The following is an 11,896-nucleotide window of genomic DNA, read 5'->3' on the forward strand; positions in this document are numbered from 1 at the left end:
GTACACCTACTCCTCAGTTTCTCCAGGTAGAAAATCAGAATGATGCTATCACAGATGCATGCACCTCCCATAGGAAAATACAGAGGATTTTTTTGAAAGAAAAGTTAAACACACAAATTAAGCATTAGTATTAGCACTCCTTCTATGATAGGAATACACATTCCTGAGAGCCTACCGAAATTCAGTCAGCAGAGTGTATTTAGTGAAAAAGAAAATTCAGCCTGTCTTTTTAATAAACGCTGCTGCTGCCCAGCCTTCTGGTTTTGGACAGCAGATAGCTCTGCTGTTCTCTGTCATGTAGCAGTGATGCCCTACCACAAAAACAGGTGCATTTCAGTGGTGTTTCTTGCTTGTTTATGATTTTTTTAAACGCAAGATAGCAACGGTTCATAAAAAGCTTTCCAGGGTCGGGACAAAAGCTGCCATGCATATGTAACATCGTGATCAGCATCTGGCAATGAACCGGCTGGCGTGCACAAAATGCTACCTCCAGGCAGCTCAGGCAGCTGGCTTTTCCAGCAGCTGCTTTAACACAAAGCTTTGGGAAGAGAGCCCCAAAGACAACCTAAAGCTCTCGGTGAAAAGATATTCAACAAAACCACGGCCCCCTTCGTCCCTTTATTTTCAAACGCCATCCCCAGAGCCGCCCTCACAAAGATGGCGCCCCCCCCACCCCCCGGCACGGCGCCTCACAAAGATGGCGCCGGCCGCGCCGACGTGGCCGAGCCCGGGCTGGCGAGCGGGGAGCGGGCGCTCTGCGCATGCGCGGCGCCGGGCGGGCTCGGGACTATGGGCAGGAGGCGAGAGGGGCTGAGCGTGGCCCGGGAGGTGAGGGGTGGGCGGCGGCCGAGGGGCGATGTGGGGCGATATGGGGCGATATGGGGCGATATGAGGCGGCGGAGCACCCTCAGGGGCCTAGATAAGGGGCGGCGGCGTAGTCAGTCTCTGCCTGCTGCTTGCTCCCGGTGGGTGCCGGGGGGGACACGGGGCGCTGGGCTCGGCCGCCATTTTGTGGTGCGATGGCATCGCTGGGACCGGCAGCGCTCTGAGGGGATTTCGGTCTGCTCCTGCGCTTAGCGCTGGCTCCGTCGTTGTGGGGAGGTGACGCTGGAGAAACAGACATTTCTGGGCTCTCTAACCCAAATATAACAGTTAAAGGGAGTTCGGAGGGGACTGTGCTGTCTGTCCAAGTATCTTCGCTCAGCCTAGCAAGGGGAGCTGAAATGGTTTTTTTGAGATGTGACAGACAAGGAGACAGACAAGCTGGTGGTAGGCTTTGCCATACAAAAGGGGAGGTGTTAAAAAGGGTGAGCCCAATCAGGGTCGCTGGTCGCAGAATGAAAAGGGTTTGGTTTCGGTTGCCACAATGTTTTGGCAAAGCATTTGGAATTTGTGGTATCTTTAGATTTCTGTGTGCGTGTTGTCATGGTAGAACAAGCTAGTTTTGAAAGGATTGCAGAACTGCTCTTCTTCGGGGTGTAATAAATGAAAATGTGACCTCTTGGTGCAAAAATACTACTAAAAGATAAAGTCCTTCCCTCTTGCAATGATGAGAGGGGTGCTGACTGAAAGTTAGGAAGAAAACAAAATCCTTTGAAGCCAGAGGCAGTGAAGTTTGTGTGTCAGGTGTCTGAATACTTGACAGCCAAGATGCTGATTTCGTAATTTAAACTTCCATTCAGTTCACTGTTATCTTCTGAGCTGTTATGATTGATAAAACTTTCCAAATGAGTCTTAATATGACATGATGCATGGCCGTCTTTGAAAGGCCTAATCTAGGCAGAGTCATGCTTGTTTAACTGGAGTCATGATGCTAAATGAATGCAATTTTCTATATGGACACTTATCAGATTAGCTTGCACTTACAAATTGCAGGTGCAATTGATGTAACCTGGTTTAAAGTGATATAAATGTCTCCATAATGTTGTGATGGTTTAAACTCACACCACTTCTCCTTTCTTATAGCTTTGTAGTCCTTCAGCAGGCAGCCCCATTGACAACACTGAGCTGTACAGAACTGTCTTCGTGAGATCCATCAGGAAAAGGAAACTGGGAAGGCTCTGGTCAATTTTGTAGCAATATAATGAAAGTGGAATGAGTTTGAGAGTGGCAATGATGATCAAAGGTGGGGAAACTATCTATGCAGGAAACAATTAAGCAGATGGGTTCTTTTAAACTTGAAAACGTGACTGAAAGGGGACCCAGTATGGGTCTATATTCTTTGTATGCCATTTGTAATTTTTAAACAAAGAATGAATGTTCACTCTCTTCAGTATAAAAACAAGAGCCTTCAAGTGAAGCTAGCAAATGACAGGGACAGAACAAACAGGGAGGGGTTGGTTCTTCCCCCCAGCCTGTGGATGTGCCATGAAACTCCTTGCCATGGGGTATTGTAGCTCCTAAAAATACCCTTGTGGCTTAGCCAACCGGGGAGGGGTGACAGGTAGGGTTAGGAAGTGCAAAGAGAGCAGGTGCTCAGTGAGTGCCTGAGCTCCAAAATACTGAGTGTGGATTTGGAGAAAGTATTGTTATGTATAGTTCCCAAATCCTGCTTCTGACAAAGACTGATCAGTGCCTATGGAAGAGTTAAGGATAGGGAAAAGGATGGAAGTAGTAGTCCTTATTCACTGAAGTTGTTTTTAGAGGATGTTTCAGAATGCTCTGTGGTCACATCTGTGTGCTGTCCTGCAGAGCCACTGAGTTGAGGCAGGGGTCCGACTAACTGGATAGATTCAAGGCTGAAGGAGATGCAGGTGGGATCCAGCCCTTTCTCCTCTACCACCACAAAGGTTTGATCTGCAGGACTTCTCTGGTGGATCATCCTCTACTGTGTAGTAACCTGCCTGGTAAATGTTGCCTAGCCTGTGGGTACAACATTTGCAAAATGATTTGGCATGAAGTGAATGATTCTGAGAGCGTGGTTAAAAAAAAAAAAATGTGTGTATACCCAAACTACAAGTTAGCATTTAAATTTAAACATTGCAAAAAATCGGTCCCTGCTGGACCGTTTTTCTTAATAAGGCAGCCAAATTTGTGGATGCAAGAACCACTAATTCTTCTGTGAAAAGAACTGTTCAAGTGTGCTGGCAGGTGACAAGGCATCAGAAGACTGCTTAAGGAAGGCTTTTTTCTTTGCCCCCACCTCTTCATTTGGCTTTGATCTGTTTTATGAGGGTCAGAAGACAAAATCCTCATTACCCAACGCTGTTGGATGTCAATGTATATGTGATGTGGCTCTTTGCCAGCATCTTAATTAGGGAATTCATAAAAGCAGAGGGTGGATGCCAGTTCTTGAAAAGTGCTTTTAGCCTTTCTGCTGGAAAGAAAGCTTTTATTAATTCATTACAAAATGTATTAAAAGGGATCTAATCTAGCTCAACTCTGTAAGCAAAGCTGCTTCCTTCTCTCTTTTTTTTTTTTCTTGGTCTGCCTTTTATGTGAGCCATTTTGGGCTCCCTGCCCAATGTAGTCCTGACAAATAAGATTTGTAATAAGTGCGTAAGTCAGTTTGGATTGAAATGTGCTCTGGGTCCCGCTGGTTTAAAAAAGTGTCCGGACTGTGAGCAGGTGTTGCCAGATTTCAGAGGAAATGGCTCAAAACCTTGTCATGCTTTCTGGAGTGAGGGAAGCTGTGTGGGATGAAGCTGCTGGGACTTCACTTTCCAGAGTGGCTCACGGGGAGCAGAGGGGCAACTCTGTGTACCCCGAGCTGCTGTGTTAAGCACCTGTCTCACTTGCCCCTTCTAATTAGCACTACTTAAAGACATTGCTTAAAGATGTCCCTGCTGTGGAGCACGTGAACCTGAGGCATTGTAAGGTGAGCTTCCCACGTGCTGCACTTCAGCTCTGTCCCAGAAGAATGCCTTTGTGGACAGGAGAGCCAGGAGGAGCGAGGATTCTTCTTCACAACTTATCCACAACTGTTGTGAGATTGCCACTAAAAAGATAAGCCAGGGTGAGGTGCAGTGCATCCTGCTAAGCGAGCTTGGCTCTTTGTCTTCATGCAGGCCTTCCGTAGGCCTAGATACGTGCCCCAGCTGGCCTTCTCATGCAGCAGTTAGAGGGAAGGCTTGTCATCCGCAACGAGCTCAGGTATGCACCTGCTGCTAGGATTGCTCTCTCGGAGAGCTGCTGCTGGGAATTATGCCAAAACTTCATAGGTTCTGCTGCTACAGCTTTACAGGTTATAGCTCCCTTGGGAGTTTTCTCAGCAGCCTGAGAGTAATCAGTAATTCCCAGGTGTTCCTAATTTCTCCCCATGCTTATTTTCCTCTTCCTCACTCTCCTTTGCCCTGCAGTGAAGAGTTGCTTGGATGGCTTCTCTGCTAAGAGATTCCTAGCACGCAGAAGCAGGCCCTAAATCCCAAGTGAAGCAGTGGCAGCGGTGTGTCAAGATGGTGCTCTGCCTATAGTTCTGGTCATCATCTGGGGCTCTTCCTGTACATGAGCCATATTCAGGAGGCAGATACTTTTGTCTTAATTTACAAGTAAGGAAACCAAGGCACTGTGAGTAGATAACATTTGAAAATCCTCACTCTCAACCTTCCTTATAACCTCTAATGCCCCAGACCAGCCTGAAGAAAAGATGTTGCAGGATTTCAGAGAGAAAAAAATAATTCGTTCATTCAGCAATCTGTTCCTTCTTCTTTGCCTTTTTTTTATTATTATTATTATTTTGCGTCCCTTGTGCCCCCAGCTCAGCAAAACCGATGTTGCAGTTCTAGGCCATGTGGTTTATTAGCAAATTATTGCTCTCCAGCAGGGGAACCAAACTTTGGTTTTGATTTAAGAGCAGTAAAAACAGCTGCAACTTTTAAAGTATTGTGTGGAATCTGGAGATTTCTAGTCAGCAGAAAGTAAGAGCATTGGCAGAGCTGGGCTGAATATCCTTGTGTTATTTCTCATGAAAAGATGACAGCATGGGCAGAGAGCGTACCAGTGAGAGCAGCTGCAAAGTGAGCAGAAGGAATGCTTCTGGTGGAGAGGATGGGGAGTGCAACGGCGTGGCTAACGTAGTGGTGGGCTGGCAGCTTACTAACCAAAGCTCTCATTAAATTGCATTACTTACCATGATTTTTAAGCCCCTCTTCCAGAGAAGGCATGGGGCACTGTAGTAAGTTTACTGGCAGAGGAGGAGCCAGGTGACACACATTGAAGTACCTCTTGCAAGGTGTATGTGAGGGTTTCCAACACGGGAGGAAGCAGAGACACCATCGGCTGCAGATGGTGGGAACGGGTGATTGAGGTGGTCGTTCTCAAAGCTCAGCGCCCTGAATGGATCGGGTGGGCACCCCTCCTTCACTCTCCTGCACTCTGCCATTAAGTGAACTTGCTGATAAATATGATCAGAGCCAACTTGGGAGACTTTGGAATAGTAAGATGCAAAGGTTTGAGCCTTTTTAACCATGCCCCTGTCCCCAGCACTGCTGTGTGCCTTGCCATGAGACTGTTCAGCTGACTGGCCGAGCTCCTTTTTGCAGTCTGTGTTGTTCTCCCCTTTACATCAGGCCTCCTGCCCCATCCTGCATGTTTGTAACTCCTGCCTGCCTTTCCTGAACAGAAGGTGTGAGATTGCTAACGAGCTCAGGACAGAGCTGATCCCCCGCAGCAGCAATAATTGTGGATTAGTACCTTTGATTTTATTTTTATTTTTCCCATATCACTGTTCATGGGACCGTTTGTGCTCTCTCTCTGGTGTCCAGGCAGTTGGTGTGATACACTGCCTAGGTACTTTCCCCAGGACCCTGCTGCCTCTTACCTTCTGGTTTGTGAGGGCTGCTGCCACAGAAAGGCTGCGCTGCCAGAGATGTAGCTGGCTTTGGCCTTGTTTGGAGAACCAGACACAGCAGGAGCGTGGGGTGAGGTAGCTGAAAAGAGAGGTCGCTGCCACCTCAGGGCAGCAAGGCCATCTTTCAGGCTACGATGTCGTGTTCGTATTATCTGATTACTCCACAGTTTCCTTGCTGGAAGCAAGCCTGAAAGACAAAGTATTGCTAAAGATGTCTGTGCTCTGGTTGCCAGGCAGAAGAGAGGAATGATTCCCAGGAGAGCTGTTGGCCTTGGTAGGACTAATGCCTGGGCAATCCATGTGCCCACAAGCATCAGCGTTTTTCCCTTCCCACCCCTACACACACACAGAGCCGAGGGTGCTTTGCAGTCTTGTCCCACGAATGCCTACTTCTGTTTGCAGCACTAAATCAAGACCTTATCCCTGAGGCTTTGCCCAAGGCCGGTCCCTTGCATTGTATACCACTTTAATTGCATAAAGACAGCCTGGGTCACGTCTTTGCTTGTGGGGCCACATACAAAGAAACTAGAACAGGCTGGAACTGGATTGGATCTCAGAAAAGGTGCTGGCCAGCCACACAGCTGGGAGTGTTAGAGCTGGCCTGGCTGTATCTGGGATTGCAATAACACAGCTGTCCGGGGTGCAGCACAGGCTGATGTCTAGGAGGTGGTGGGCTCTGTGCTGTGATCTCTGCGCGGAGCTGGGTCTGCTCCTCCCTTCGTTTGGGGAGGAAGGAGGTGGAGTGGCTGAACTGCCACCCTTCAGTGGGGATGGATCCGTGTTACTTGGAGAGGAAATGACAGCGACTGGTGCGTTGTTTTTCAGATTGATGGACTGGAGGAGAAGCTGGCGCTCTGCAGACAGAGCATGGAGGAGGTGGATCTCAAACTGCGCAGGGAGAAGCTCAGCCCTGAAGGAAGGTATGGATGAGCACCTCTCGCAGCTGCACACTTCAGCTAGCTGTCATCCTGCTGCAGGACTGAGCAAGGGTTCTTGGAGGGATGGGAATGTGTGGTTCCCCATGACAAGGCTCTTCTTCCAGGTTGGAGCTTACTTGGGGAACATGCCAATGTGAGTTCAGTGATACACAGAGAGATTTATCTAATGAACAGCCTCCCTTTCAAACCTGTATTGCACCCAGCCAAGCAGTGCCCAAAACTTGGCTGTTTGTTCGCAGAGCTGGGTCTTGGCCTGCTGGGAAACAGGCTAGCTGTAAGCTTTTAAAGCTGAACTGACCTGGCCTCTGAGCTGGATTTTATAGCAGACACAGGCAGAACCTGGTATTTCTCTAGCACGAAGCAAGAGATCCTACATCTCCCAGCTGATTCTCAGATCTCTGTGCCTGCAGACACTCTTCCAGTCATCAGCATCCTGTTGCTCTGCTCCCACCAAAAAGGCTGGGAAGTTCAATTACAGACCAAGGAAGAGAAAGTTCCTGTTGTCTGCTTTCTTACAGAACCCAGTTACAAATCATCCTTGCAGTGATGACTTTTTCACACCCTGATATTTACCAGCCTCAGCCTGTGTTCTTTTTTTCTTCCTTTCCATTCAGTTATCTCGCTTTGCCTGCCATTTCTTGAGCCACCCTCTCTCTTTTTTCCTCCTCCTTTACTGGAGTTTTATATCCCCCATTCATATTTGGACAGGGTCCTGTGTTCCCTTATCCCTCATCTCTAGCTCTTCATTTCACCAGTCCGTTACCTACATTTTTCTTCCTATGTTTACTATCTGTATTCTTCATCTGCTGCTGAAGTGGCCATCAAACAAACCTACAGTTGCAGTAACTTGACAAGATGGAATATACCTGTATGATTTCTCTCTGAAATATAGGGCCTAGAGCAAAGAATTAAGATTAGGGATTTCTGGGACGCTTTCTGAATTTTACAACTTGGGTGGAGATGGAAATGGAAATTCCGTTCCCCTAATCCAGATGATCTCAAAAACCATGGAAGAAGGTACCATGATAAACATAGTTCACAAAGGAGAGCTCTGCTTTCCTGCTTCAAAGTTCAGTTATCAGTTTTTTCCTGTCTCATTCTCAAAGCACCTTCCTTGACTCCCTTCACGAGGCAGATTTCTGAGTAGCACCTCAGTCATGCTGGCAAATGTCTTCTCACATCCTCCTGGCTGCACTGTGTGTTTCCTTTTTCCAGTTGCCTCTAAGAGCCCTTCTTGCCTCTCCTGCTGCTTATGCAGCTTGTTTTCTTGCCATCCCGCACTTAATAGCTGTACACATAGGTTTGGAATCTCTTCCTACTGCAGGTTCTTGCTCTGCCCCAAGGGGAACAACAAACTATTACACTTTCTGCCTTCTCTCTGCTCTCAGTGATGAGATAATTTGTTAGTGCAGCTTTGTTTGTATGCACACAGTCTGAAAGGAGTGGCCACGTCCCTGCTGCTGTAATGGAAATGCAGCTGCTTTCAGGCAATTTGGTTTGCTTTTATATTTAATCAGTATATTAATTATCTTGTGCAGTTTCAGACAAGGGCTGGGTAGGTCTGTTTACTTGTTACTACTGTTATCCTGAGTCTTCAGTCGAACAACAGGTTGTTTAGGTGGTTGTTGCTGGGTTTGGATTCAGCTTGTTTCCAAGCTGACCAGGGTATGTAAATTGGGTACCCTGGCAAAGGGATCCAGGCTTCAATCAGTGAGGAGAATTACTACACCAGCACTGAGCCAGATGTGCCGGAGGAGCAGGATCCTGCAGAGAGCTTGTACGGACCATGCCTCATCTTGTAGCCGTGGCAGAATTTCTTACCCCACCTTGGGGAACTGGGTAGGGGGCTCTCCAGCAGGCAGAGCACTGTTCTGACACTTCTCAAAGGAGAGACACAAAGCAGCTTGAGAGGAAAAAGCCATCTGAAACTGCTGCATCCTTTTTGCTCAGCAGGGGGTTTCTAAACCGTCACCTCTCCACAGTGAAGGGTGAGGGGCTCATTCTGTGAGCAAATATTCCTGCTATTGGGCCAGAGTTTCTCTTCCATCATAGGAGCAAAGAAATAGGCTGTGTTGTGCCTCGCAGGTAATGAACTCCTCTTCTCATTACAGGAAGTCACTGGAGAGAGAGAGAAACCTACTAATGACCAAAGCTGACAACTATGGTAAGAGCTTCATTAAAAATGGTCCCTCTGGGCTGGATGGCATCAGTGCTGCAGCTTAGCTTCATCTTCAAGTTCCTGCCACAATAACTTCTGTCTTTTGAATTTACGCTCATCCAAACGGAGCAAAACTGAGGGAAATCTGGTCAGCGTATTAGGAGTCCAGATCCTCCCTCTTGAGACATGTTGTCTTAGGGGAAAAAAAATAGTATATCAGCTGATAAGGGGGGTAAAACGTGCTTTTCATGTACCCCAAACTCCGTGTCCTTAGAAAATCTTAGCCAACAGAGTGGCTTTTAAAAACTTCTCCACTTTGTTGTGGTTGTTGTTGTTGTTTTTAATTATGCAGGTTTAAGGGAAGGTGAGGCTGCTGCCTTGCTCACAGGATAGGAGCTGGAACATTTGGGCTCTGCCTAGGCAGCAGCTTTGACTACGTTGGAAGCACTGAACTGAGTTGTGGGACACATTCTCCCCTGGTTCTGTGAACATCTTTTCCTGATGAGCTGCTGGTGCATGGCTGTATGTCTTACACATTGAAGACAGTCTGCTCTCTTGGAGAGCATTACAAGCCTAGCAAGTACAGGCACATCATCATGTGCGTGGAGCAGGGAGAATGGCCGCTGCTGTTCCCTCTAAATTACTGCAGTTAGGCTGTAGGCAGGATGGGGACCCCTTTATACTGCATATTGAGCCTGGTCCTACTGGAAGTGAAACCAAAGCAGAGAGTGAAGCTTTGCTGTCTCGATAGGGGGAGCCTGATGCTTCAGTCACCTTGTTATGTGTGAAATTAGCCTTCCTCCTGGCTCAGCTCACTGAGCAGAGCTGTTCTGCAGCAGCGCAAGCACATGGGAGAGAAGCACAAGTGTTTCTTTAGACTTAGAGAACCGAAAGCCAAGGCTTGGCCAGTGAATTTACAATTTTAACTCATGTTAAAGGACTCTTTCCAGAAGACTAGCAATTATTTTAAAGAGCTTCAAACCTGTTCCCTGAGGGCCTACCACCAGAGACAGCAGAAGGGTCAGGCTGTGGCTGCCACCCATTTACCAGCAGTCAGCCATCATCCAACAGGCTGCCCTAATGGTGAGGGCTGCTCCTCCTGGAACAGAACACACAGTGCCTCTGCACCCAGCCTTTTTAGATCATCACTATGGCCTCAAATTAAATCTGTACTTACTCCAGGCTGACACACTTGAGGCCATGAATGACAATGCCATTGCTCTGTCAGTTGAAGCTGGCAGAGCTGTGCTGGGGTTTGTGTGACCTCCTGCCCCTGCCACCACTTCTGCAGCCATGTGCGTTGAAGGAGGTTGCTGCGTGGCTGTGAATACTTGTACCACACGAAGAGCGGGGGCAGAAAGAAGAGCTAAGAGCCTCTTCTGATAGCTGTGCTAGTTCATTGTATTTGAGTTAGCTTAAGGACTGGGAAAAGATACTGGACTGAGAGTCCTGAACTTATGCCTAGGGAAAAAATAGAGAGTAAAAATAGCTCTCTACATGCCGTCCTCTTCTTCATTGCCTTAAGGAATAAACAGTTGTTCTAATGAACCAGGCTGCCCTTAGTATGGTCCCAGAACAAGGTCATTTGCAAACAGGACTGAGACTGAAGCATTCTTAAGAGCAGTTACTGAGATTAACAGGATGAGCACTAGCCAATGAGAAGGGCTCTTGCTAGGCTCCTTCCTGCCCAGAATAGTTTAGAACTAGCAGCTTTGGAGACTGATCCCAAGAGTTGCCCCTGGGTCATGGTGAGATGGTGCTTGTAAGACCATGTTGAAAGGAGATAGAGTAACAACACAAGAATGTTCACAGGCAAGGGTTTTGTTTGCTTCACAGAGAAGGAACTGAGTGTGCTTCGGAAGGAAAATCGCAAGAATGCTGCTCTTGCTGTGGCCATGGCCTTGCTGATCGCTCTCATCTATGCCTGCTGGACTATGTGATTGCACTCGAGAATTCTCCCTGCTGACCAGATGGCTCTCCTGTAAGGAACTCTTCGTCCTCTCACCATTGCACCTCCCCAAGGGTGAGGATCAGCATTTCAGGGCGTTGTTCTCATTTGTCCTCTCCAAACCTCATTGTAGGGAAACTTTTTCTCTGAGAACTGAGAGGTCCAGCAGGCAAAGCAGACACCACAGCACACTCACGCTGGGAAAGCAGGTTGAGCATAACTCCAGGTGGGGCTGTCTTACCAAACATCCAGTCAAGACCGGATGTAGGAGGGCAGTATGCTCTTTTTGAAGAGGACCTTGCTGGTTGCAGACAGAACTGAGCTAAATAAAGATGTTTCCTCTTCCACACTAATTTCCAGGACCAGGAGAACCCTACCTCCATAAAAACAGATGGGAAGTAGGTATCTCTTCTGCAAGCACATAGCAGCCAACTTGAGATCTTGCTGCTTGGGCTTTGAAAAGATCTACCTACCTCTCCTGTGCATCAAAGCTTGGTAACCGTTTTGTGCCTCTGAGAATCAACACCTGCAGAAGAGATTTTACTACCACCTCCCAGGCATGGAAGTGCCTGTGGAGGGCTTTAAATAAAGTTGACATTGTAGCTCCCAGCTTTTCCTTCCTTCCCCAGTTTTGTAGCAGGTCTCTCAGGCCACTCCTTTGTTAGGATCCTGCTGTCTCTCATCTCACTGCTGGCACACATTCCATCGCAGTAAGGCTGGATGGGGTTAGGCACTTTGATATATCTGGTTGGCAAGGTCTCAACAGTGGATTATTGCACTGCTGTGGCCTGGAATCTGCCTGAGTATTTGGTTTCAAGCATTTGCTTCCTTTCAGTGGAAAAGCAGCCAAGCACACCAGTAAGGAAGGAGTGCTGGAGATAGGGCCCTGCAGTCCCTCCTCTCATCCTGGTCCAGTGAGATGTGGAGAAGCCCTGAGGAAGCACTTGTCAGGAAGGCCTTTAGGAGAACAGGACTGCCTTCAAAGTTGTAACTGTGCAAGGCACTCCTGTCTCCACACTAACGCAAACTGCTAGCCCATATTTTGTGGGAAACAAAGTAAATAA

The 11,896-nt window shown here is 47.7% G+C and overlaps 1 protein-coding gene across 1 annotated transcript; it reads left to right on the forward strand.

The window, feature by feature from the left end:
- The first annotated feature begins 681 nt into the window (after positions 1-681).
- On the forward strand, positions 682-11,434 carry CCDC167 (coiled-coil domain containing 167). The gene is made up of 5 exons (XM_080586168.1): positions 682-828; positions 6,614-6,708; positions 8,838-8,890; positions 10,721-10,865; positions 10,966-11,434. The coding sequence occupies exons 1-4, from the start codon at positions 790-792 to the stop codon at positions 10,822-10,824; spliced, it is 291 nt and encodes a 96-aa protein (XP_080442294.1). The 5' UTR covers positions 682-789; the 3' UTR covers positions 10,825-10,865; positions 10,966-11,434.
- The last annotated feature ends 462 nt before the right edge of the window (positions 11,435-11,896 follow it).

This window comes from Anser brachyrhynchus (assembly GCF_964034855.1).
Source record: "Anser brachyrhynchus genome assembly, chromosome: 3".
Classification (NCBI taxonomy): Eukaryota; Metazoa; Chordata; class Aves; order Anseriformes; family Anatidae; genus Anser; species Anser brachyrhynchus.

Coding starts and splice junctions, on each gene's coding strand:
- CCDC167 (XM_080586168.1), top strand. CDS start 790: ATGGGCAGGAGGCGAGAGGGGCTGAGCGTGGCCCGGGAG. Junction 829..6,613: donor GGCTGAGCGTGGCCCGGGAG/GTGAGGGGTGGG, acceptor GTTGTTTTTCAG/ATTGATGGACTGGAGGAGAA. Junction 8,891..10,720: donor GACCAAAGCTGACAACTATG/GTAAGAGCTTCA, acceptor TTTGCTTCACAG/AGAAGGAACTGAGTGTGCTT.